The sequence below is a fragment of the Hevea brasiliensis genome, chromosome 16, assembly GCF_030052815.1.
Source record: "Hevea brasiliensis isolate MT/VB/25A 57/8 chromosome 16, ASM3005281v1, whole genome shotgun sequence".
Classification (NCBI taxonomy): domain Eukaryota; kingdom Viridiplantae; phylum Streptophyta; class Magnoliopsida; order Malpighiales; family Euphorbiaceae; genus Hevea; species Hevea brasiliensis.
In genome coordinates, this window is record NC_079508.1 from 55,567,936 (window position 1) to 55,594,801 (window position 26,866).

At 32.1% G+C, this 26,866-nt stretch overlaps 3 protein-coding genes and 1 long non-coding RNA gene across 6 annotated transcripts; 2 read left to right on the forward strand and 2 right to left on the reverse strand.

Moving 5' to 3' along the window:
• Positions 1-141: 141 nt before the first annotated feature.
• On the reverse strand, positions 142-6,570 carry LOC110662682 (NO-associated protein 1, chloroplastic/mitochondrial). 3 transcript variants are annotated; one of them, XM_058137955.1, is made up of 13 exons: positions 6,070-6,569; positions 5,415-5,600; positions 5,201-5,287; positions 5,036-5,115; positions 4,721-4,802; positions 4,156-4,176; positions 3,144-3,189; positions 2,430-2,548; positions 2,195-2,308; positions 1,144-1,251; positions 953-1,042; positions 644-753; positions 142-518 (listed from the first exon to the last, which is right to left on the reverse strand). In XM_058137955.1, exons 1-13 carry the CDS (start codon positions 6,478-6,480, stop codon positions 269-271), a joined length of 1,704 nt encoding a protein of 567 aa, XP_057993938.1. In that variant the 5' UTR covers positions 6,481-6,569; the 3' UTR covers positions 142-268. The 3 variants fall into 3 exon arrangements, with proteins under 3 accessions (XP_057993938.1, XP_057993939.1, XP_057993940.1); XM_058137957.1 differs by having other exon boundaries at positions 376-518; positions 940-1,042; positions 6,070-6,570; XM_058137956.1 differs by lacking the exon at positions 4,156-4,176.
• A 627-nt stretch (positions 6,571-7,197) lies between these two features.
• On the forward strand, positions 7,198-11,608 carry LOC131174474 (uncharacterized). Its single transcript, XR_009144789.1, has 4 exons — positions 7,198-7,424; positions 9,143-9,283; positions 9,385-9,982; positions 10,871-11,608. It is a non-coding gene; the product is annotated as an uncharacterized LOC131174474 (long non-coding RNA).
• Positions 11,609-18,559: 6,951 nt separating this feature from the next.
• LOC110662671 (elongation factor 1-beta 1) lies at positions 18,560-20,293 on the forward strand. Its single transcript, XM_021821729.2, has 6 exons — positions 18,560-18,723; positions 18,820-18,936; positions 19,047-19,125; positions 19,431-19,545; positions 19,734-19,847; positions 19,961-20,293. The coding sequence occupies exons 1-6, from the start codon at positions 18,638-18,640 to the stop codon at positions 20,122-20,124; spliced, it is 675 nt and encodes a 224-aa protein (XP_021677421.2). The 5' UTR covers positions 18,560-18,637; the 3' UTR covers positions 20,125-20,293.
• A 4,964-nt stretch (positions 20,294-25,257) lies between these two features.
• On the reverse strand, positions 25,258-26,664 carry LOC110663862 (uncharacterized). The gene has a single exon (XM_021823317.2). It carries the CDS (start codon positions 26,662-26,664, stop codon positions 25,258-25,260), a length of 1,407 nt encoding a protein of 468 aa, XP_021679009.2.
• Between the last annotated feature and the right edge of the window lie 202 nt (positions 26,665-26,866).

Genomic DNA, 26,866 nt, shown 5'->3' on the forward strand with positions numbered 1-26,866 from the left:
ACAACGGTGATAGCAAAGTCATATATATATATATTCATTTGTCTTTTATTAGTACTGAGCAGTTTTATGAAGTCTTTATAAGTAAAACTCAAATCGACAAATATTTTTTTTGCACTGCAAAATTTTAATTGAGCTATAATATGGGGAAATTTCTGGCCCACCAAACAGCCTAAATCTTTATATTTTATACAATTTATACAATAATGGCATTTTCCTTTTCAAAGTCTGTGTATTAGTTATACAAAAAGAACTTACATAAAAACAAAGGCTAGTAGTGCCATTTTGGTCTTAGCTCCTCTTCCTTCTCTGTTAATTCCCGATACTGATACCACTCTGCTCCAGCTTTTCCCACCGGCAATGGAGGCCGGACAAAAATCTCAACTGGCTTTGGAACATAAACAGCCAAATGCAATTCTTTGACAGTTTCCCCTAAATTAAGATCAGGCTTTCGACGTGATCTGCTTACTGGTTCAACGGCAATCCATCCAAGACCAGATATAGCCACATCACTTGCAGGTCTGACCATGCAAAGGAAAAGAATGTTACACTTTGTTGATTCTCTTGGCTCATATAAAATCACACCACAAATATTGGAAGTGGTGCTCCTTCTGTATATATATGATCACTTTTACAAACTACTAACCTTTCTGCATCTTCAAATTTTATTTGCAATTCACGTAAGATTTCCAGTCCTTTCCAATCTTTTGCTTTCTCTTTTCCTGTAGGAGGCGTCAATAAAACTCCAAGTTCTTTCTGCAACATTTACACAGAAGCCTCTCCAATAACATTGGAAAATGTAAGATAAATAGCAAATCACAACACAAAAAAGTTTAGAAGTCACAAGGATGTAATTTCGAATGGAAGCCTGAAATAGCCTTTCTCTTATTCTAAATTTTGAATGACCGCATGAAAGGTAACCAACTTAGGATTAGTCTTTACCGGTCTCAATTACCTCGTAAAACTCATCAGCTTTATCAGTGGGTACCATATGAATCTGCAAAGCCTTGGGGCCATAGAAAGTTAGGCTTGTGTCTGGGAGAACCTGAAATCACCAAGATTTGTGGCATACTGAGCACAGAAAAATGGCAGGACAAACATAACCGGTATAACCATAAGGAATTCAGAGAATCAGAAGAAAGAGACCTTCAAAACATCAATTCGCACAAGACCTCCCCAAAATATTGAAAATCCATTCAATCCATTAGATTCAAATTTGTCTGCTACCCCATTTTCAGAGGCTGTCTTAGCATTCTGGTAAGGTAAAATAAAGGCTCAGAAAATAGAGCAGAAAGGCCAAATTGCCATATTAATCCAAATGTTTTTCACGTTTTGCATTCTAATCCAAGCGTTTAAATCTTGGCACAATTGTCTAGAATTTCAAAATTCATAAAAATTTATCCAAATTTTACATCAATTTGGGAAAAGTGTGTTCAATTTTATGTCACAAGCCAAATGGCATTTTTTTACTAATAAATAGTGGGATCAACATGCCACATCACCTAAAAAAATAACCATGGTAAACCCATTCCTTCTACCTTCCTTCTGCTCCCACCCTCTCTATCTCTCTCTCTCTCAATCCTCCCTCTCTAGATCTGTCCCTTCCCTCCTCTGCAAACTACACCCAAATCTCTCTCTCCCTTCTTTTGCAAACTACAACCAAAACCCCCCTTCGATCCATCCTACCCAAAATCCCCTCTTGTCGTTGAAGCTAGCTAGCTACATCCATGGCACCATCGACAATAGCTGCTACCATGGCACTACTTTGAGTCCTCGTGTTTCTGCTTTTGAAATTTTGATTTGTTATCCTCCATGAAGAAGCTTGCATAGAGTTGCTCTTGAATTCTTAAAGTTATGAGAGAGAGAGAGAGAGAGAGAGAGAGAGAGAGAGAGAGAGAGAGAGAGAGAGGTAGAAGGAAGGGGTTGGCCATGGTTTTTTTTCCCCCTTAAATTTTAGATGATGTGGCATGTGGATCCCACTATTTACTAATAAAAAATGCCACATGGCTTGCCACATCATGAATAAAATTTTCCCCAACATGAATAAAATTTTCACAAATTTTGAAATTCTTAACAACTGTGCCAAGATTTAAACATTTGGATTAGAATACAAAAAAGGGAAAATGTTTAGATTATTATTGTAATTTGGCTAAGTAGAAAAGGTATAAGCTTGAAGGATACTTTGAAGAGAACATACTGGAAAAGACTGACCCCTCAGACGGCTTCGAGGAGCAAGGATAGGTAAATCTTCTGAATGAACCACTGCAGCTTGCCTGTGATGGAGATGAACTCCAGGCGTGTCAAACAATTTCTGTAGATAGAAAAAGGTAAAATATTTATAAAAACCACTCTCGAAAGAAATATTTGAAGAACAAAAAACTTCACAAGGAAACAGCTCCAGTGTACATAAATGCAGTAACAAAACAGTATACCCCTCCTCCAAGGAAGGCATCAATCTGAATAGGACCTAAGGTAGTTCCAGGAACAGCAGATTGTATTGGTTTATATTTTCTAGCAGCTGCAGCAGCTGGATCCCATTGTGCCATCATTTCTGATTTCAAAACCCAGTGGTAACCAAAAGTTAAAAAATGGGAAACAACTTATCGAAGAGAGAGAAAAAAAAAAACCAATGGGAAAAATATATTCCTAAACGAGCTGTAAAGAATAGCAAAGTCCAGAAGACCTAACAATAGTGGACATGCAACAGACTATGATACATATGGCATAATGTCATTTGCAAATATTGTAAAAATTTTATTACAACATCAGTAGACAGTGGGAAACACTATTTTCTAAAGCAGACAAATATTTACAGTGCATGATTTGAGTGGCACAAGCTCTACTCATTCAATATGCTAGACACCAAACAAAATCAGAAATATCAAGTTGGGATTAAATGAAAACCAAACCTCTCTTTCTTTCAGATTTATGTTGGTCTATTTGATAATTTTGATAGGTAATCTTTACTTAGTACTTGAGATAAAGCTAAGCAATCCTACATTTTTGTGTTTAAAAATGATGTTCTTTCATGTTACCCTCAATATCAAGGTTGTTTTCATCCTTTTCCTTCCCTTCATTTGGTTTTCAAACATAGTGTTACCTTCACCTCAACCTTGATCAAAATGAGGAAAATAAGGTCGACTTACTCAGTAAAGCATTGATGAATGCAGATTTCCCAACATTAACTGAACCCTGTAGAAATGATGAAATTAAATATCAACAAATGCCGACTCACATGTTTTGGGTTTAAAAATTGCGAAACCAAAGCATGAACAACAACTTATAAATCCAAGTAATTATTCATGAAGGATTCACCAAGGGGGGAAACACATTCAGCCTATTATTCTGAATTTTGTTCACTTGTACAGAAGTAAGTTGGCAGGGACAGGTGACACAAAAAGCATTCCTTCAGATCTCAAAAAGATGTAAAAGCTCTTGTTCTGCACTAATATCAAGCCACCCGATAGATTTCAACCAAAAGTAAAGTCAAAAGGGAGATACCTTTCTTTTTACAAGTTGAACTTCTAAATCGATCTTTAGAGGTGAGAAATTTGGCCAATCAGACAAATGGGGAGAATGTCACAAACAAATGCATCAATTGCTTGGTATAACCAAAAGATGTGTAGAGAAAATGGATAGCTCTTTACGCTCTTTTCTCTCCTGTATGACTCAGTGTATAGGAAAAATACTAGCAAATGTCTCCCAAAACTTAGGAGCATGATGAGACTTCTACGAGCTACACAACAGACCAAAAATGATGGTAGTCAATGTTTTTGAGAATTTGAGCTTAATCATGTGGTAGAAAAGAAAAGACTACAACAACAGCTTTTAACATGAAAGAAAAGAAGGGCTAATGTTACATATGAGTAAAGCATAAGTAATTTCAGTGGGGCTTTGCTTCCTAGACTCCGTTTCATTCTATATTCAGTTAAACACAAGAAAGAAAAGAAGGGTGAATGTTACATATGATTAAAGCATAAGTAATATCAGTAAGGCGTTAATTTGAGATCCTTCTAAGTTATTGAAGCATTTAATTCATCCCAGTTAGAGGAACGTAAAATAATAAATCAATGCCATGATAACTCACTAAAAACCATCACTTTTTTAATCCTACTTTGACAAATCAATGTGAAGCTTCCAGTTAAGAGAGTTACCAACCAGAATGTAAACGTCCCGGCCCTGCACCAAAAGTATAAATACTAAGAGCTTCAGTTGACAAAGATGCAACAACTACCAATATAAATACCCAGAACTTAAGTTGATGAAAAATCTAACGAAATCATATCACAACATCTAAGTTTAATTATATATTAAGTTCATACTGACAACAAAATAAGAGCTATAACGAGACAAAAAAGAACTGCAATACTATCACAACAACTACAAAAATACAGTTGATAGATAGAAAGACAAATCCACTAGTTGCATACAACAAAAGAACACATTATCTTCTGGCATTAAAATTACATGTCAACCTTCCTTCTTCTTTCCCCTTCTTTCTTTTAGTTAAATATTCACATGTACATATGAACAAGATATGAATTTCTTTTTCCTATTTTATGAATCGAAAAGAATACTAAAGGGACCAAAAGGAATGGAACACAATAACAAAAGGGAAATTATGTGCAGAGAAGGAATCAACGAAAGTTATAACATAAAAAAGCCCACAAAAACAGTTCACAAAAATTTTTGTATTCTTTAATATGTTAGTGGAGAAAAACACCTTTTTCTCCTTTTGAATTTCTGAGACAACTCCAGTAATTCCAACTAATGACTTTGAGCTTGTAAGATGAACACTCAGCACACTGCAACAAAAGACCACTCTTTATCAGAAACATTCAAATCCATGCTTACAGGTTTAGAATTGAAATCACTTGTAACCTTCATGCAGAAAGCTCAAAATTGTTGTGAAAGAAGGAAAATAGACTAAACTTATTGCAATAAAAAGCCTCAAATACGAAGTAATTTTTCAAATGAAGTGCTCCATGAAGTCAACACTAGGGCATTTAAAAGGCAAAAACAAGGAGAGAAAACTTACTTAAGCTTCTTCTTAGTAGTGGCCTCTACAACCCAATCACCAACACAATTAAGATCAGTCTCTTTCGGAAGGAGATCAACCTGACGGTAGAGCATATGAAGAATCTGAGTAACTTTACCGTAAAATTCATTAATCTAAATCATAATTCATAAGGCTACAAATCACCTTGGTCACAACTAATATTATAGGGTTTGCACCAGCAAGATCACGCACACGAGCCAAAAAGCTGCCATTGAAGTCCACAATATCAACCTAATTTTTCACAGAGATCAATAATATATCAGATTTCATGCCAGTTACATATAGAAAATCTCTTTCTCTAATTTTTGAGCCACAAGTATAAACAATTTTAAAGGAAGTTTCAAAATTTAGCACTCACTAATTTAACAATTAAAACTCTCTCATGACGCAAGTGAGACAGCTTTTCCCGAAGCCCTTCGGCTGAAACAAACTGCTTCCCACCAGGATACCCTCCATTCCCACCAACAGCCGTTATCATATGACCATGAGATAAAAGCCTGCACCTCCCACAAAGAAGAGTTCTAAGCTGGTGGTGTCTCTTCTTCTGCACAAAAAAAGGAAAAAAAATCATAAGCACTTTCACCCTATTACAATTGCAAATTTCACCACATTCTCATTTTGGATCACATATAGCAATCAATTGATACCTAAGATACTATCTAATCATCAAGCATTTATATATATATATATATATATATATATATATATATATATATATATATATATAAATGACAGGACTAGTTGAGAAAAAACAAAAGGTAAAAATTTGCTTCCCAAGCAAACCACATGCTTCGTGAAATGCCAGCTAAAGGGACTTTAAATCATTCACTAGCTGACTAAAAACCAAAATAAATCAATTCTAACTCTTAAAAAGCAACCAAATTTTACTTTGCTCTGCTAACACCATCAAATTAAAAACTTACAAAAAAAAAAAAAAAACTCGAAAACCTTTCTTATCTTAAAACTAACAAAATCAAAAACAGCACCTACTACCATGAACGTTAGCGCCATACCAATTCATACGTATCCGGGTCCACGTAACCCGGAGCTTCCTGATCCGAAGTCTGCAACGGAGCTCCGCACCCATAACAACAAACCACCGCCGAGTTCACCTTCAAAGCCTTCTGTTTCTCTCTCCTCCTTTTCTTCTTAGCCGCTTTCATAACCAGTTTAGCAGCTTCAAATGCTTTTTGGCCCTCAAGAAACTGCTCGCCTGGGGTCGGAGCAGCTGCCCCTGCACCATCGGCTTCCGGCATGGAAACTGATAATTGGGTCTCCGAGAGCGGCGTTTTTTGTGATTTTGTGGATTTACAGAAGATACGAGTGGGTTTTGTGTAAATTTTAAGGACACTGGGGTTAAAGTGTGTAAGCTGGTGGGGGAGACAGATAGGAGAGAGAAGTGTGGAGAGGGTTTTGGGCGCCATTAATGACCGTTAAAGATAGCTTCTTAGTTCTGAGGAGCTGGGGTTTTAGCTTTTAGAGCGTGAATAGTGATACAACAGCAAAGAAGTATTAGTATATAACACAATCGCACCATAATATTATACACCGGATGGATGCACGTGACCTGCACAAATTATTTCTAATTTATATTTTTTAATATCGTATTAAATCATTTTTATTATTTTTAAGAAAATTTTTCTTCAATTTTTATAATTAAAAGAATATATAAAAAAAAATAAAGGAACATTAAAAATTTAAAATTAAAATCAATATTAATTTTCTCTTAAAAAAAATAAAACTTAATCAGTTTATATTATTTCTATCAAGAAATAACATTTTGATGTTAATACATTTTTGTAATTCTAAAATTTGGGAAATTTATTATTATTATTATTATTATTATTATTATTATACAAATAATTATTATTAAATGAATTAATAATAATTCATTTAATAATAAAATAAATAGAAAAATATTTACTTATTTGAAAAATATTTACTTGTAAGCTTGAAAAATAAAAGAATAATAAGCCCGGCGGTGACTTATTTGCTCAAATTAGTAAGAGAGTAGTAAAAATGAATAAAAATAGGTTTAATAGAGCAGTAATAATGTCAAATTCTTCTTCCGAACGCTGGGCGGCAGTATCAAAAAATAAAATTTTTTAAAATAATAAAAAAAAATTTCAACATTTCAACCAAAGCACGAAATCAATCGTGAGCAAAATAGTAAAATTTGTAAAAAAGAGAAGCGGGTCCCAATCAACCCTACTGTACTCTTTTTTGAAGAGCGGTTGCACAATCCAGGTGGTGCAACCTTGCGTGTTGAATGATTGGGTAGGACGGACCATCCACCAAAAATGGAGGATTGGAGTCGGAGAGGACGGACCATCGTGGAGGGTGCGAGTGATGGCAGACCATGTTGGAGGTACGTATGAGGTTTTCATTCTTCATTTCCAGGAGTTTTGATGGTCGCAATCCTCACTAAAAATGAGTATGAGTTTTGATGGTTGCTTTTTCCTCCTCCTCTCCTTGTTCTTCTGTTAGGATGGCTTTGTTATGCTCTGATTGAGTGTAGTTCTAGAGAATCTAGACATGTCTTGAATTAGTTAAAAAAAATTAATAGTTATTATACATATTAATAATAGTTTATTTATTTTTTAATTTTAGTAATTTTATAATTAAAATAACTATCTTGCATTGAAATATTCATTACATTTTGAATTATAAAATAAGAAATAATAATAAAATTAATAATTATATTACTATTATTTTAAAAAATAACGATTTTAATTTTGGCCCTTCAATAATTTTTTCAGACAATCTCGCATTTTCTGTAATTAATAGTTTTTATGCATGACAAAAAGACTAACGGTAAAAAAATCTAAACTTTGCACTGTCATTTTCCTGCCTTCAATCTTTGCTACATCTTGTTACTCTTTGCACTGCTTGTGAGCTCCTGCTTGAAGAAGATGTTAAAGAAAAACATCTATCAATTGGTTAGCGCATTAATATCAGCAGTACTTGAAAATAGATCTGATTTTACTGCAGGAAGATCTTCCATTAGATGCCGAGATTTTCTCTCTGTTATGCATTCCAGTGCAGAGACCACCTACAAATTGTAAATCATACAACTATCAGAATATGCTAACAAAATTTTCAAACAATATTTTTAGACCATGGTTAATCATTGATATAAAACTATCAGGATCTGTGATCTTCTCCAAATTGTAATTGTTGTTTCATTGATATTTATAAACTGCACAAGTTGCACACAATTATGGGTTACCTTGTCCATGGTTAACCTTTTCTTTGGAACTTTGCTGAGACAATTCTGTGTAACTCTCCCCATCCAATAAAGTTGCTCAGCATCATGGGAGTCGGAAATTCTAGGGTCAACTATCTCAAGAAGTCTCCTTTCCTTCAGGAGCGGTCTTGCCTGTGGTATATTACAGAAGGAAACAAATGACAGATAACATTATAAACATGAAATGAGAATAAGATAATCCTAGCTAAAAGTTGTTGATATTAAGGCCCACTTGTATATGTGACACTGCAATATGAGAAACCACTCTGACTAATTAGATTTTGATAAGAAAATAAAAGGAAAAAAAAAAAAAAAGAAATCTTGGTAGCTTGGAATGCTTATAGTTATTAGAGTTGAGACTTCCTTTACAACATGAAATCTCAGAGTAAAATCAAGGTTTCAGTCCTTTCCATTTCTGGTAATCTAGTTTTAGAAATCACTTTCAATAATTTGAGGATGGTGTTTAGGTTGTTACCCATCCCACAAAACTTTTTCCCCCTGGAATTTTGTCTTTAACCATCCGGCCAGAGATCAACTCTAGCAGAACAACACCAAAGGCATAAACATCTGTCTCAGTCGAAAGTTTCCTGTTTCCTGGATATTCTGGTGCTAAGTATCCCAAATTTTCAAGGACATTGTGCTCCCATGAAAACCCAAAATCTGCAAGCTGACAATGCAATAAACATTAAAGACAAGATTCAATTTATGAAAGTTGATAAGATTTAACTCATCAATGGTGAAGTATCTAAATTTTATATCATTACCCGTGGTTCGAATTCATGGGTTAGAACAATGTTACATGTTCTCATATTTCTGTAAACTATGTTGTTTTCATGTAGATAGTTCAAACCTCTGGCAGCACCCAATGCTACTTTCATCCTCTCCACCCATGTCAGTGGCAAGGGGCAATGTTCTGCATCATGCCAAAGATTTTACCTAGTGTCTTGTTAAACCTCTTGACTATCAGTTTGATAAAGGAAGTAGGTTTTCCAGCTGATGAATAATAAATTCAGTTGCAGTTTCTAATAAAATAGATTTAGTTTGCTTACTTGATATGTGATGGTATACTGAACCATTGCAGGCATACTCATATACAAGCAGCTTCATTCTTCCTTCTATACAGGATCCCAACAGCATCAACACATTTTTATGTCTAGCTTTCATCAGCAGATCGACTTCTGATAGGAAATCCATCTCTCCCTGAGGGCTTGAATTTCTGTGCTGCTTAACAACTATTTTCATGTTATTACTTTTCAGCTGACATCTGAAGGCAGATCCAATTCCACCTTCAGATAAAGAGTTCTGTGATGAAAAACCATCTGTGGCATCATAGAGTTCTGCATATGTGAAGTCCCTTTGCCAACTGAAATTTGGTCGTCTATTCTTGCAAAGAGCACACATTGGATTTTGAAAGATCTCCTTAGCTTGCCACTCTGCTTTCTCAGTTCTGCTGCTCTGTGTCATTTTTTGAACATGGCTCTCTTCAGTTACACCTGTCATTCAACTCCACTCAATTGAACGTGCTGCAAGCTTTTGGAGTTAAGAACATAAAGCATTCGTTAACATATATTGAGGAGGTTAGTTACTTGGGCAAATTTCAACGCTGAAAAGGTCATCAAGGGATCCTGGCATGATTTTGTTGTGGGTGACTTGATTGTTCTGCAGTTCCTCCTTAGCAGGTTTGTTGGTTTTCATTGTTTTTGGTCCTCTCAATTGCTTAATCTTGTTGTTTCGTTTCATTCTTGATATCCCACATGAAATTTTTTCCAAGAAATATTGCCTGTATTTCTTCATGTGCCTATAGAAGGGAAACTGAGATTAGTAGTCTTGAACCAGCATCATAATTAGTACTATTTTCATTTCCCCAATATATTCTCTTATTTTCTGGGAGACATAACTCTTCTCGAGAGACTTATTTTTAAAAAAAATTTTGCAGAGACTTTTGCCTGACCTGTCAAGTATCACCCATGTTGCATTCAAATTTTTTGCTGCTTTTAAAGCAACAACCTTTGGTGAAGGTCCTGTTGCCACCTCTATCTTGAATTCAACCTGAGGTTTCATGCAGAAAAATATTGTTAGCTTTAACAGCCTCGTGACCTAGTAAAAAATCATGGCCCTCAAAATGCTTTGTTTCCCCAACTTTTTCCAACAAGCACATGATTTTCTACTTCAGAAATGCCTGACTATAAATTGAAAAAATCACAAGACCATCAAGAAGGTTAATCAGCATAAGCTCAGTCTCTTAGAAGATGAGAAACATCTACAAATTTATGGGTTGAAGTGTCAAAATTAGAAATACCTTTTGTGTTTCATACAGCTTAGATATCTGAATAAGTTCTGCATTCTTCTCATACTTTTCTTTCTTCCTTGTTGGTTCTCTGTCGACAATTTTCTCACTCGGTCCAAAAATGAAATTGGAATTCACTTTGCTTTTACAGCCCACTAAAGAGAATGGGAAGAAAGAAAATATGTAAACGAAAATACGAGCACTGAAGATATAAGTTAATCATTTAGTTTGCTATTTGCTTCTTTCAGAGAAAAAATAACATGTGAATATGCTTACACAGCTTCTTGCTTCTTGCATGAGGGGTCTCACTATGGGTTTCAACCTGGCGAAGAACTGAAAGGAGGGTGAGCATATCACCAGGCTTAAGGGATAAGCCTTGCAATGCCCACCTCAACGCGCTTGAACTAACTTCTCTTGATGCATCCTGGATCACCACCACCCTCTGAGCTTCCATTGGACTTGTCTGCTTGGAAGCTCCAAACACTTTAGCTACTTTAAATTATTTTGTTTTAGGATATATAGAAATTACATTACTGATTTCATGTTTGACAAGCTGTAGTCTTAACAGCTAGAGAAATTTCCCAAGAATCTGTGTAAGTGATGGTGGCGAATCCTGGAAAACATCTTATCAGAAGTTGATTCAAGCGTATATTCTGATTTCCAAAGGGACTTCTAGTTCTAGTTTTTATATAGAAAAAAAAAAGATTTAATTTAAAGCCTTTAGCTGGCAAATAGGTATGTTCATTCCTAGGACAAGAACATCTTCAACCAATGCAATGATGTTCGGTATGTTAGCAGAGCTACAAGAGTACAAGACAAAGAGGCTAGAAATTTTTGTGACAGAAACAAAGTTGTCTTTGGAGAATCATGGATGAATCCTTTGGCTTCGAGCATTGAAGAATCCTGCAGACATGCTGGGCTCCTATATTTGAAAAAATAAACGTTTCTTCGATTCTTCTTTTCATATTACTGAACATTTGTTCATTCCAAAGTGCTTCTTATTTTTTTACAGTTTATGACAACCTTTTGCTTAGTTCAAATTAAACTAATCAAACCATTAATTCAATGACAAATTAAACTGCAAAGAAGTCGTGTAAACAACAATGAAATTGCCATGTTTTGTCCTTTTTTTTTTAAAATATATATATATTCAATGTAATGCGTGCACCGAGTACCTATTTATTATTTTTATTATATAATAAAAAATACATTAAATTTTAGCACTCCTTATGCTTACATGAACATATCCCTTTTAGAGGGTTGAAACAACGATTCTAAATGGCTTTTTAGTTTTTTAGATTTTTTAAAATAAAATATCAAATTTAATTTAAAAAATATTTAATGGTATCTAATTAATATATTTAAAATAATATATATTTTTTTAAATAATTTAAATGGTAAGATCAAAAAGACTCAACGAGTAATGTGTCAAATGGGGATTGGATCATGTTTAAGCCACTTTAAACAGGCTTGAATCTTTTAGACAGTAATTTACTGACTAAAACTGAGTCTTAATAATAAGCTTAGCCCATTTTAAGAGCACTAGCCTACATGTTGTTGGATTGGCAAAGAGTGGATTCCCTCGTTGGTTAAAAAAAAAAAAGTGGATTCTTCACTTTCCCAATTTCCTGGCAAGAAAATCAGAAAAAATTGCTAGAAAAAAAAAAAAAGGAGAAAACAAATCAAGGCTAAGTATTATGGTCGGGATTCGAATCAGACCAAAATTAGCCCCATTACTCATAAATCAGATTAAACCCGTCTTAGAAAGGATCAATTGGACTGATTCATCAATTCTATGTAAGATGATTGTGAACTCTCAGAAGCAGCAAAGATGGGAGATTCAAGCTTTCCTTAGTGCCATCAAGAGGTTGATGCCTTTGTTTCAACATTTATCCTTCTCCTTAATCAACCGAAAGCCAAATAAAACAGCAGATTGTTTATCCAAGTTTAGCCTTAAAACCATTCTTCTTTGTAACTGGATACTGGTGCTTCCTCAGGAACTCCAAAACTGATTGTCTTTGGATGCCCCTTTGGCTGTTTAACGCAATTACTAATTGCAGTTAAAAAAAAAAAATCTGGGTCCTCTCTTAACATGAAATTGACCACATATAAATCAAAAACTATTTTTAAATCAAATTCAAAATCGAATAGAAATCATTAAAATTAAAATTAGCATTTTAGGAGTGGCCACTCAAATTGAACACTTTTAAACTATATAAAACTTTATATTAAATAAAATTTACACATTAATTTTAATCATATATAAATTTAATAATATTTAAAATGTAAAAAATTCAAATAAGTGATACTTTAATATTTAACTAATTAATATTTTTATTAAAACTTTTTAAAAAGTAAATAATTGTAAAACAATATAATATTTAACTTTAATATAATAAACAATTAGATTTATATTTATTAATTTATTTTTAATAATATTATTTATGAATAAAATGATTTAACGAGTCAAATCGAATTATTATGTGACATAAATAATAAAATATATTATCTATTAAATTGAGTTAAAAAATTAATGCCAACTTAATTAGAACTACTAATAGAATTGTAAACGTATTATAAATGGATTAATACAATTTAAGTAGATTGGTGGTTAACTCGGTGAAATGTTATTTTTTCATTTTAATTTTGATAAATTGTTTAATGATGCGTCTCATGAGTCCTAACTCGAGTTAGTTGATATATTTTTTTATTAAATTAGATTAAATAAAAAACATTAAAAAACATTATGATCTAAATCTCAAGTTTAATGGACTATAATTATAACATCTTCATTTTCGTAGTTCGCATATCCTACTGTTTCGACAGCTAATGTCTGCTCCGGAAAGTCAGAATGTTTAGAACTATACTGTAATTACAGTGAGGAAGTATAAAATAATGAAATATGTGATGAGAAAAATTAAAAAAAAAAATAAAAGAGATAAAATGTGACTAAGTTAAATGAGCCAAACCTGTAGCGATGGGTGACTGCACCGGGAAGTTACGGCGAGGACCGTTGACTAGCCCTGGATCACGAGAGACCCCAGGAAATATTTTTGGGACATAATTAAAAGTTTACTGCGGTGTAATTAATATTGAAAATATATAAAAAAAATAATAAGTTAGTATAAACGAAAAATGAAAATTAAAGAAATCAGCGGTATAATGAGTAAATCGGTGGTACCGAAAAAGTTTGAATTTGATCCGAAGAGGGGCATTTTGGTCATTTGATACCTAAAGTTGACTTTTGACCTAAATGTCCATGAAAATAAGTGATATTATATTTTAAAAATTTAATGAAAAATGAAATTCAAGATAACATGCAATTTAAGGGAATTGGAGGGCATAATTACAATTAAAGGAAATCTTGAATTAATCTAATTTTTAATTGTGATTAGTGGGGCATTAGTGGAGTATATAAGGACCACTAGGACAAATTTTTCCACTAAAAGATTCATCTTTTTCTTGATTCTTCTTCTTTGCCGAATTGAAAATCCTCCGAGCTTCATCCATGGCCGCCCCATATACAAGCCTTCATCTACCCATCTTCAAGCCTTGATTTTCATAAGTTCCTTCATTAAACTTAGTCTATACATCATGGGCAATATATTGGAAGCAAAAAAAAGAGGATTTGATGAAGTTTTGGTCAAGCTCAAAAGAGGTTAGTGCTAGTTTTTCATCCTTTGCTTCATTAAAGTTTGTATTAAGGTTGAGATGAGTTGAATGGTGAAGAAATTTGAAGAATTTGATGAGTTATTGATATATTCAATTTTGGACAGCCATGAAAGTTTGTTGTGGTTGAGTTTTTCTTACCTCTAATGCATGGGAATTAAGGTTGATTAACTCAAATGGAAGTTGTAGTAAGTTAATATCCAAGTATGTATATGTTAGTGTTTGAATTAAGGGTTTAATAGTGGGACTTTGATGCTTTAGTAAACTGCCATGTTGGGCAGCCTTAAATATAATGAATTTGTGTGTGAGTTTATGAAATTTATCAATGAAATATGATGGTGTTAAATGGTGAGTAGTTTGTGTAATTGCCATGGAAGTATATGTGTAGGATTGATATTGAGGTATGTTGAATTTTGGTGGAAGTAAATGTTGAACTTGAATGGTGCATTGTGTGCATTGAACATTTAAGTGTTCTGTTCAAAATACCTTGCTGGAATTGTGTACAATATATATATAAGTGCCATGATTAAATGTTAAAATATTGGGAGGAGGAGTATTGTCAAAATTGGAAGTGTAATGTTCAAATACAGGTTGTGTGTGTTGGCAGCACTTAAATTAGGTCATAAGTGCAAAATTGTGAACCCAATTGGTATGAGGCCAATGAGGGGTGAAACTAGACACAAAATAGGCCAACTTTCATGTAGAAATATTATCAAAATTCTGCCTAAAAATTGACCTTAAAATTGATCAAATCCGGAATGGCAACCTTGCAACCCAGATTTTTGACCATATGAACAGTAGTCATTAGGATGACCATAACTCACTCAAAACAGGTCCAAATGACCTTAAATTTTTACTATGGATAGCTAAGACATAGAGTTACAATTCTTATGAAGACACCAAAGCCCAGAAATGACCAGAACCAAGTCAAATTGCTTGCCCAAATTAGGGTATCAAAACTGCCAGAACTAAAAGTGACCTAAAATTGACCAAATTTTACACTAAAGGTGCAATCTGTCCAGCTTTAGTAAATTGACCATATCTTTGTCTATACAACTCAGAATGACCTGAAATTTTGCCTAGAGTGCAATAAGACATAGAGCTATAATTCTTATGAGGACACCAAAACCCAGAAATGACTAGAACTAAGTCAAATTGCTTGCCCAAGTTAGGGTACCAAAACTGCTAGAACTAAAAGTGACCTAAAATTGACCAAATTTTACACTAAAAGTGTAATATATCCAGCTTTAGTAAATTAGTCATATCTTGGTCTATACAACTCAGAATGACCTGAAATTTTGCCCAGAGTGCAATAAGACATAGAGCTACAATTCTTATGAAGACACTAAAGCCTAGAAATGACTAGAACCAAGTTAAATTGCTTGCCCAAGTTAGGGTACCAAAACTGCCAGAACTAAAAGTGACCTAAAATTGATCAAATTTTGCACTAAAGGTGCAATATGTCAAGTTTTAGTAAATTGACCATATCTTAGTCTATACAACTCAGAATGACCTGAAATTTTGCCCAGAGTGCAATAAGACATAGAGCTACAATTTTGCTTCTTTGACCAGAAGCTAAAAACCAAGAAAAATAGGACTTTAAGCTAGACCAATCAGCACACAAAAATTAAGAATTTGACATTAACATACAATGAAGCCTTGAAGTAATTTGGCAATAAATGCCAACTGGTGAAAATTGTAAATGGCACTATATTGGCAGCATATTGAAATGTGAATTGTGACATGTTGATACTAGAATTAACTTATGCATGATGTATGAAAAGGTCAACATTTTCATTGACCAGTGAATTGTATAATGACCAGTAAACCCTGAAAATAAAGAAATAAATATTTAATCTTGTAATATGCCCTAGTTTGCCTAATTGACTAGTTTGGATAGGTTGGCATGCCAATAGGATTCTGACAGCTGTTCTATAAATGGCTCTACGCCATATTGTGTTTTCTGGCTTATTATGTCATACTATGATTTTAATAGCCTATGGCTATACAGATTGTGTTATTATACTCGGCTTAATGCCTGATTGATTTTATGGCTTTTTAGTCACACTGTTTGCACACCGAGAGATACTTTGTGACCGATGGTGTGACGACCCGAGGTACTAGGTACCCAGTGCTAGTATATTCGTTTATCCAGTCTAGTCAGTGTATAGGTTACATAGGCATTCAATTAAAATATTATTCAATTCAGGCAGTTAAGTTAAGTTAAGTTAAGTATATAAAAATTTCAGTACAATTAAATTAAGCATTGAATGAAATGAGTAAAAGAGATTAGCAACAGAAACATAAAAAAAATACAATTTACAGAACCGTAGAGACTTAAAATACAATACAGTTATAATAATTGATTCTTGAATATCCGAATTATGATTTATTTCTTTCTTTATTTGTATATATTATTTCTTGTTATATTATTGCACTACTAAGCAGAAATGCTTAGCGCGATGGAATTGCTTCCTCACGCAGGTATTGAAGGTAAAACCAGTAGACTGTCGACTGAGATTTTTGGAGTCCAGATCTACAGAAATGTCAGAAGAGTTCAAGGTTGTCACCTTCTCAGCAATGCATGTAGATAGGGCTCATTTTAAGCATGTTTTCTAATCTGTACATTATAACTACTGCTTATATTGTAATGTGAATTAGTAACTATAATTTCTTTTGTATATCCAGTACTTGATAAATTTATGTACTTAATTGGCAAATTATATAAGTTAATGAAATATAAGGATTCAGATATTTGAATTGATTATCTAATCATAATGATTCTGAATGAGATTGAATTTGAGAAATTTTGAGACTGAATCTGAGTTTGAGAAACTGATGAGAATGCCTTGAGATAATCTGAGTTATGAATTTGAGCATATATTGAAATTGTTTTTGGCAGGTTCAGAAGAACTGTTAGTCCAAATTACAGCCGGCACTCTGCCGGATTATCATTAAAATTTTTGAATTTTTTAAATTAGTCAGATTTTGATAAACAGTAAAAATAGCCTAAACCTCAGATAAAGTTTTTGAACAAGTAAATCAATAACTATAATGGAATCAGATAAGATTATGTACTCCGGCACGCTGTGTAACACGCCTTGCTCGACTACACTATAGACGGGTGAGGAGTGACGGTTATATTTGGAGAATTCATTTTATATATTTTGGTAGCTTAGGTCCCATGGAGTTTGATTGAGAGCCTTCTCAGATATAAATTCAACTCAATTCAACTAAACTTTTATCCCAAAAATTTGAGGTCGGCTATATGGATTCGCTTTCTCCATTCTAAACAAATTTTGGTTAAATCCTCAGAAATGTGTAATGCTTCTAGGTCATGTTATACTAATCTCCTCCAAGTCAATTTAGGTCTACCCATTTTTTTTCTTTCTATCCTCTAACTTAATGTGCTCTACTTGTCTAACTGGAGCCTCCGTATGTCTACGCTTCACATGACCAAACCACCTTAATCTTCATTCTCTCAACTTATCCTCAATTGGCACCACTCCTACCTTTTCTCTAATACTCTCATTACGAACTTTATCTAGTCTAGTATGGCCACTCATCCACCTTAACATTCTCATCTCCGTAATTCTTATTTTAGACCCATACGACTCATTCAGTGCCCAACACTTACTACCATATAACATAGCCGATCGTATGGCTGTACGGTAAAATTTTCTTTTCAACTTATTGGGGATCTTGCGATCACATAAAACTCTCATAGCACGTCTCCACTTCAACCATCCAGCTTTAATCATATGACTAACATTCTCCATACATCCTCCATCTACTTGAAGGACTGAGCCGAGATATTTAAAGTGATTACTTTGGGACAGTACCACTCCATCCAAACTAATTCCTTCACTATCACCAGTTTGGCCTTCACTAAACTTGTAATGCATGTATTTTATCTTTGTTCTACTTAGTTTAAAATCCTTTGACTCTATAGTACTTCTCCAAAGCTCTACTTTCTATTGACTCATTATCGCGTCTTATCTATCAGAACAATATCATCTGCAAATATCATGCATCAATGAATACTCTCTTGTATATGTTTCATCAATTCATCTAAAATTAATGTAAAAAAGTAAGGATTTATAGCTAATCCAATTGAAATCAAAAAATCTCTAGTATCCCCTTCTCAGATATTTATAGCTAATCCAATTGAGATCAAAAAATCTCTAGTATCTCCTTCTCGAGTATAAATTGTCGGAAAATACGGCAAAAAAAAAAACCATATAATATCTAAGTCATTCCATTTCTAGGGTTTATTTCTTTTGAGGTTCCGTACCCATATAAATATCACATGTTCAAGTACAATATCTCCTCTTGCTCCCACTGTCTCGTGTCCGCTTACTATCTTCCTCTGTAAGCAATGGCAGTCACTTTTTCAGATCTCCACACTGAATTAGGTCTCAAGTTTCTCGATGGGTTTCTTGCCGGAAAATCTTATATTTCTGGGTATTTTTATTTTTTTATTTTTAAATAATTTCTTGCTCTGAAATAGCAAATCCATGAATTTGCTAATTGATCTTCCTCGTTCCCAATTCTCATTAGGGATAAACTATCAAGGGATGACATAAAGGTGTACGCTGCTGTTCTGGCGAAGCCTGGAGATGCCTCCCCCAATGCCAGCAAGTGGTACGACTGTGTATCTTCACATCTTGCGGCAAGGTTAGCTTTTTCTTTTCTTTCTTTTCAATTATTTTTGTGGGTTTCTTCAAGATGCATATATTTTTTTAATGCTTGTTTTGATTGGTTTGGCTTTATTTGATTATTGATAGCTTTCCCGGTAAAGCTGTTGGAGTAAGAATTGGAGGCACAGCTGCTGCTCCAGCTGAAGCTGCTACCTCTGCTAAGGAGGTTTGTGTTTTTGTTTTAATTTTGAAAACTGATCTTGATTAAATGATCTGAAGGATGAATCCAAAATTGGATCTTTTCAGCAAAGATTTAGTTTGATTCAACCATAGATTACCTATGTGAATATTAACTCGTTAGGTCTTTACTTTCTGCCTATTGTTTCCTATTGTTTCACATGCAACGTGTACAGTTAGCTTTTCGTCTTTATGAGCATTTGGATCAAGGATTGATCACTTTCCATTTGCAAGATAATAAATGAATTCCTTGTTTCTTAGTTGGTTTTGCAATTTTTCCACTAACTATTTTAGGCTGCTGCTGATGGAGATGATGATGACTTGGATCTATTTGGTGATGAGACAGAGGAGGAAAAGAAGGCAGCGGAGGAGAGGGAGGCAGCTAAAAAGCCTGCCAAGAAGAAAGAGAGTAAGTTTCACATTCTGTTTTGTCTCTGAATTGCATATCTAGCCTGCTAGGAAAGTCCCAAACTTTTGGCAATGGAAATTGAGATCCTCCCTTGTGGTCCAAATTAGGTGAGTTTTTACAGTACTTAGTAGTGAAGGATTACAAGTCATCGAATATTCTGTCATTTTGATCTGTCGTTCATTTTATAGGTGGAAAATCTTCGGTTCTTTTGGATGTGAAACCTTGGGATGATGAGACAGATATGAAGAAGTTGGAGGAGTCAGTCCGGAGTGTTGAGATGCCTGGTCTCCTATGGGGAGCATGTACGGTTTGAGTTGATATTATTTATTAAGACACATTACTTGTAATAAATTTCAGTTTGCTTCAGTCTTCAGCAGTATCTAAAATTAATGCTTCCATTTTGGATTTGTAACAGCAAAACTGGTTCCAGTTGGTTATGGCATCAAGAAATTGCAGATCATGCTCACCATTGTGGATGACCTTGTATCTGTGGATTCCCTCATAGAGGAGCATCTGACAGTTGAGCCATGCAGCGAATATGTTCAGAGCTGCGACATCGTTGCCTTCAACAAAATATAAGAAGAAAGCATAATATTGTTAAATTCAACTGATTCTAGCGTCCCCATTTTGGCATCTTTAGTTTTTGGCAACATTTTCCTGGTTCTGCTTATGTTTTTTTAGATTGGTGAGAGTTGAAATATCAAGTACCCTTTAATAAGGGAGAAAAAAGAGGCTTGCCCTTGTACTATTTACCACCCTTTTTTTGAGTTTAGTACTTAATGATTCTTCCACTTCCAAAATCATTATAAAAATCATTTAATATTGAATCTTATACAATTCAATTGAATTTTTTTACAATCGTATAATTTTTTTACTTAATTATTATTTTTTAAAAATAATTATTTTAACAATAATTGAATTTTCTCCACTTATTAAGCTTGTATGGAAATTTAGTTCTTTTTAACTTAAAAAATTTATATACGATTTTATTTCTTATAAATAATTTTTTTAAAGCAATTATGATCTGAACAAAATAAATGACAAGAAGAAAGTTTAATCAAAATTAACAATTGTTGGGTTGTAATTGATTTGAGTTTTAAGCAACTGAATCCGTCACCATATTGCTGAAATATGGTTTGTTTGAACCTAATTAAAGCTTGGTAATAAATAAGAGTTTGTTTATGGTTTTGGGAATTTTATTTTCTTTGAAACATAAAACTGTTGTCACTTTTGGTTTATGGTTTTCCATAGACCCTTATTCTCTTTACCTGGAGTTGATCAATTTGTTTCTTTCTTCCGTCATATACAGTTTTTTTTTTTTTTTTTTTTTTAAACTAGGCTTTTAAAAATAATATATTATTTGAGAGGAGAGTCTTTAAACAGAAAATATTCTTACCTATCTTAAAAATTCTACTTAATAAAATCATGGATTCTCTCAAATACAAAATGAAGATTTTAAATAAAACTTAGAAAAATTTCTCATTACTTTGAGTAAAATTTACTTTATAAATTAACAATGATTTATTTATCCATATAAATAATAAAATATAAAAAAGTAAATATAAAATTAAAATTTAGAAGGCATTAACCAATGAGGATTGCTTCGGTTAATAAAATTCATTTAAAATTCTTATCAGATTGAAAGTTTGAATCTTATTAACTATCTTATTAACTATCCAATCTGTAAACCCATTGTAATCCCGCGGAGAAGGCACCTTTATACAAAAAAATTTGAATTAAATCGTTAAAAGTTTAAATTATTTTTAAAATGATATTTTCCCTTATTTCCTTTCCCTTCTTATATAGTTTCTTAAATAAAGAAAATTAAATTAATTTTCTCTCCTCTCACTTTTCTTCTAAACCATCAAACTGTATTTTTATTTTTTTTTTTGCAAAGATCAATTAACTGTAAATTGGCAATCCTCAAATTTTGTTTTTATATATTAGTACTCCAGCTAATATTCTTACTTATTGTTGGATAATATGTAATTTTTTTTTAAATAAAAGTCATAGATTTTTTAAAAATATAATTTTTTATAAAATTTCAAAATTTTTCGAGTTGTGTTTTTTTTACTGTTGATGTTTTAATTCTTATAACATAAAAAATAATAATCTGTTTGGTGTGAGTATATCTATAATAATCAAAGATAATAATCTCTAAATAACCTGTGAATTTTTAATGTTTTATTAACAAATTTCATATTTTATTTTTATAATTTAATTTTCAAATAAGATAACTAAGATTCTATTTATTTCATAAAAAATTTTTTCCTGTTTTTCCACACTAAAAAAATGAATCAATTGATATTTTTCTAATCAAAGGAAAATTAAATTATTTTTAAGGAAAATGACTTTTTCTTTTCAAAAGAATACAAATATCACCGTTCGTTTAATATTTTTATCTTAAGTATAGTTTGAATATAATGAAACTAATTGCGTTAAAATCATTATATACCTTTTAGGATTTAATCCAAAATCATTTAGAGTAGAGAAAGCGAATTCATATAGTCAATCCTAAATTTTTGAGATAAAGGCTTAGTTGTGTTGAGTTGAATATTAATTCTCTTGAAAGAGTATATTTAATTTCACTTAATTTTAATGGAAACCTTACCTATCTTTGGGGAAAAGAAAAAGATAATGCATATCAATATCATTTTATACTGTTAAAATTCATTAATTTATTAATTATTTAGCTTATCATCCATTGTTATGAAGAATGAAGTTAAAATTTTTAGTAAAATTGTTTCAAAATTAATTATATTAAAAAAACATTTGACAAAAAAATACATACCATTAATTTAATATAATAATTAAGTAATTAATTACTAAATTATCATCTAAAATATTATAAGTTTCAATTTTAATACATGTGCTTTTTTTCAGTCTTTTTTAGATGGGGCTGATTGTTAATAGATATTTAAATAATTAAATAAATTTATTAAAATTGCATTTGATAACCTTTTAGTAAACCTTCTTTCAAATATAACACAATTCTAGTGGCCCCTGTTTATTTTTTATTTTTTATTTTTTTTTATTAAAGCCATTATTAATTTTCCCACTGATGCTGTTTTTTTTTTTAATAAATATAAGAATAAATCTATTAATCTAAACCTTTTTAGATATAAATTTACTTTTTTTATTTAATATTTTTTTAAAAGAGATTTGTACTCTTTTTGGTGAAAGACTTGCAATCTCTTTATTGTTATCTTAAAGTTTTTAGAGTTTTCTCTATCTCAAGAGTTAGAGAGTTTTAAAATTTGAATTTGTGATGATAGTGAAGATTTTATATATTTAAGTAATTAGATTCATTTAAAGATATAAAAATTAATTTATGACTAATAGAAGTTACATAATGATTTTTTTTTAGCCACAAACGCAGCATTCACTATATATATAAACAAAAAAAAAAATTACAACAAATTATTATAACTGATTGAAATCGATTACTATTAGTAACTAATTTTGTAATTGATTTATAATTTTGATTTTTTTTAATAAAATAATTAATTTAAAAAAAAATTTAGCAATCGATTCAAGAATCGATTATTAAACCGATTGTTATTAATAATCGATTTATAATTGATTACTAAAATTGATTGCTAGTAATAATCAATTTATAATTAGTTGTTAAATCGGTTGCTAATCGATATTAGAAAAATTTTAAATCTTAAAATGGATTTCTATTGACAACCAATTAAGAAATCGGTTACTAAAATCTGTTATTGATAACAACCTATTTTAAAATGGGTTACTAACAACAACGGATTTAAAGAATTGATTGTTAAATTAAAGAATTATTTTAATTAGTTTTAGATTTAACAATTAATTCTTGTTGTTTGCTAATAGCAACTAATTTTTACAATTAATTGTAAATCAGTTGCTAAATTATTTCCCCCAAAAATTTTTACCTAATTTTTTTTTTTAGATCTGTAATTGATTTACAAATTAATTGCTTAATTGATTTTTTCCCTCAAAAGATTCTTGTCTAATTTTTTTATTTTCTTTTTTTGATTTGCAACCGATTAATATCGATTGCTATTAGCAACTGATTTTTTTCTCTAAAAATTCTCGCCAATTTTTTTTTATTTGCAACAGATTTTCAAATCAGTTGCTAACAGCAATCGATTGAAATTGATTGTTATTAGCAAACGATTTTACGATAATTATGAATTAGTCACAAAATTTTTTCCTCAAAAATTTTCACCCAATTTTTTAAAAGAAATTAGCAATCGATAATCGATTGTTAAAATCGATTACTAATTCGCTTATATAAACTTCTACTCATTTTCTTTTCCCACTACTCATATTTTTTTGCTACTACTCATTTTCTTCTCTTTTATTCCCTTTTCTCTTCTTTTCTTCAACTTCTTTTTCATTCTTATCATTTTTATTTATCATCTTTTATTTTATAACATATTTTCTTTATCATTTTTTTTCTCATCTATTTTATTTATTATTTTTTTTCTCATCTATTATCTAATCATCTTTTTATTTCTCATTTTTTTATTTAATTTAATTTTTTCATAAAATAAAAATTTTTATACAAATATATTTTTGTTAGTAAATTATTTTTAATATTAATTTTTAGTAATTTTTTGTTATATATATATATATATATATATATATATATTAATAAGTCTTATAAGTATGTTTTTATATTTAATTTTTTGTTAATATTTTTTATAATATTAATTATTAGTAATTTTTTTGTAATATTGTTATATTAATTTTTAGAACTAATTTTTATTAATATTTATTATTTTAGTAATTTTTTGAAAAATTTATTTTTTTAAATTTTTTATTTGAAAATTTATTTTTTTATATATTTTTTTAAATTAAAAACTAACTTTTCGATTGCTAAATTAGTTATAAATAACGATCGATTTATAAAATAGTTATAAAATCATAAAATTAAAGATACTAAATTTTTTACAATTAATTATATTTCAGTTACTATTAACAACTAATAATTTTTTTTACTAAAAATTATATATTTTTTTAATTTAATTAATTTAATAATCAATTTAATTATCAACTGTTATTCAAAACGAATTTGATTGCGAATTGCTCTTTGTACAAGCTTGTAATTCATCGTAACAACACCGAACAAAGTTCAATCAAATAGCCCATATATATATATATATATATATATATATATATATATATATGGGCTGTTTGATTGAACTTTGTTTGATGTTGGTATGAGGAATTACGAGCTTGTGCTTATTCTCTTTCACCGGAAAAGCTTTCGAAGATAGTAAATTTCTTTTTTAGAATTTTTTAATATTGAAATTAATCGGTGTATATATATATATATATATATATATATATATATATATAAACACATTAAGCAGCCCATATATATATACGCAGAAAAAGTAGCAAATTAAGCTGAATTGGAAAGTAATATGGAATTCTTGATTTTCAGATATACTTCATTCTTTTCACCTCCATATACATATGAGAAGGAGGGGAAGAAATTATGTAGCAACAAGAGCTCAATTACGCCAAAAGTTGAATTACAATCAGACAGTTCAATAATTCTTGGATGGTATAAAGGAATATAAATCATAAAGTTCTATTTTATTTGGCGAAAGCAGCAAACTTTTAAATTCCAGGATGAATATACTGAAAATCAAGTAGTAAAATCTGAAAGCTGAATAACAGGTTCAAAGCAAAAGCATCTGAATGATCAATCCCCATTGAAGTTAGCTAAAAAGCATCCTCTTCTTCTCCCTGAATCAAATAAGGCTTGTTTAGATCAATGCCTAACAACGGCTCACCTGCCTTAGTAGCTTCTGCTTCTCCTGGTGATGCTTCGCTAGAAGCAACATTATTACTTGCTTCTCCCGAAACTACTTTATTTGATAGAGGTTTAGCTGGTGCTTTCCAGTGGCTTCTCTTGTGGCCACCAAGTGCCTGACCTGTAGGGAATGTTTTGCTACAAATATCACAATGAAAGGAAGTTTCGGTTGACGCTACTGGGTCTGGTTCGTCGTCTCCAATCTCTCCTGTTTCTTCATCAGTTTCTGAAGCAGGAATTTCCTGGGACGCAAAGGCATCATCATCTATCAATGCAGATTCTCTCACATGTTCATTGCTCTTATTCTTGCAAGGGCATGATGATCTATGACCTCCCAGTGGCTGAAAAGTTGGGAAAGATTTACCACAGGAGCTGCATTTGAATTCACGATGCTCCGTTTCTGAATTTTTCATCTTGCTTATATAGCTCATTTTCCTTTTCTTCTTATTGACCAATCCACAAATTTCTTCACTGTAATTCACAATGTATTCATCTTTTTTAGACCTGTGATCAGACCCTGACCCAGACCCAGATCCAATTTCAGACCTAATGGTCTTTCCCAAGGATTTTGTTGCAAGCCCACTGGTCTCAGATCCATGTCCATGACCGTATGCTAGTGGGGTGGCCAGACCAATGTCGCGAGATAATGTCAACAGACCATAAGCTGCTTCAGGTATCGAGTCAGATATGCATATTCCTCGCTTGCCTTTCTTGTGCCAGGTTCCAGATAAAGAACAAAGTAAATCAATACTGCTTTGTGAACCCATCTCCGCGGCCGGATCGATCTGATCTTTTGGAGAGCCTGGAGCAGCAGGAGGAGGTTGAATCACTTTCAAGTCTCTATCAGGATGGTATCTCATATGCCTAAACAAGGAACTCGTTGAAAGAAAAATCTTTCCACATAAACAACAAATTGGTTTTCCACTACTATCAATCGTCACATCACCTGCTTTGACGGTATTGCACCGCTTGGAGCCTCCATGTTTGTGTTTCTTCATCTTTATATTCGATGCTTCTTCTTGGGTTCTTTCACTATTATTCTTCATGATCTTGAGATGATGTCGTTTGTGCCCACCCCATGCCTTGCCAGAAGAAAACTTCTTGCCACAAAACTCACAGACACGATATCCAGGTTGGCCTGCCTGGATGCTGCCAGAGCTGCTGCCGCCTTCTCCTCCTCCTGCTCCTTCTTCTCCACCAGGTTCCGTGGTGGATGAGGTGATGTTATTGGGAATCTTGATCTTTATACAAAGCTTAAAAGTTTGAGAAGCAGGATCCTCCATTGGAGGCTGATTTTGAAGCTCGTGATCGTCCATGAGAGATGGGTGAATTAGGGTTTAGAGTAAAAGCAGTGCAAGACAAAATATATTATAGGAGAGAAAGAGAAAAGCAAGGGATCTATATTTCGGGGAAAGTGGAAAGAAGTTCTTGGATTGGATAGACAGAATCATATTGGCGACAATATCTCAGAAAATTAGGTTAGTCTTTATTAGATTTCCAAATAATAATGGATCTGTG

What these genes read in the sequence shown, in the direction of transcription:
- LOC110663862 (XM_021823317.2), bottom strand. Translation starts at nt 26,664, where the DNA reads ATGGACGATCACGAGCTTCAAAATCAGCCTCCAATGGAGGATCCTGCT.
- LOC110662671 (XM_021821729.2), top strand. Translation starts at nt 18,638, where the DNA reads ATGGCAGTCACTTTTTCAGATCTCCACACTGAATTAGGTCTCAAGTTT. An exon ending in GGAAAATCTTATATTTCTGG is followed by an intron (nt 18,724 to 18,819) that starts GTATTTTTATTT and finishes AATTCTCATTAG; the next exon opens with GGATAAACTATCAAGGGATG. An exon ending in TCTTCACATCTTGCGGCAAG is followed by an intron (nt 18,937 to 19,046) that starts GTTAGCTTTTTC and finishes GATTATTGATAG; the next exon opens with CTTTCCCGGTAAAGCTGTTG.
- LOC110662682 (XM_058137955.1), bottom strand. Translation starts at nt 6,480, where the DNA reads ATGGCGCCCAAAACCCTCTCCACACTTCTCTCTCCTATCTGTCTCCCC. An exon ending in TAATATTAGTTGTGACCAAG is followed by an intron (nt 5,116 to 5,200) that starts GTGATTTGTAGC and finishes CTCTACCGTCAG; the next exon opens with GTTGATCTCCTTCCGAAAGA. An exon ending in AAATTTGAAGATGCAGAAAG is followed by an intron (nt 519 to 643) that starts GTTAGTAGTTTG and finishes TTGCATGGTCAG; the next exon opens with ACCTGCAAGTGATGTGGCTA.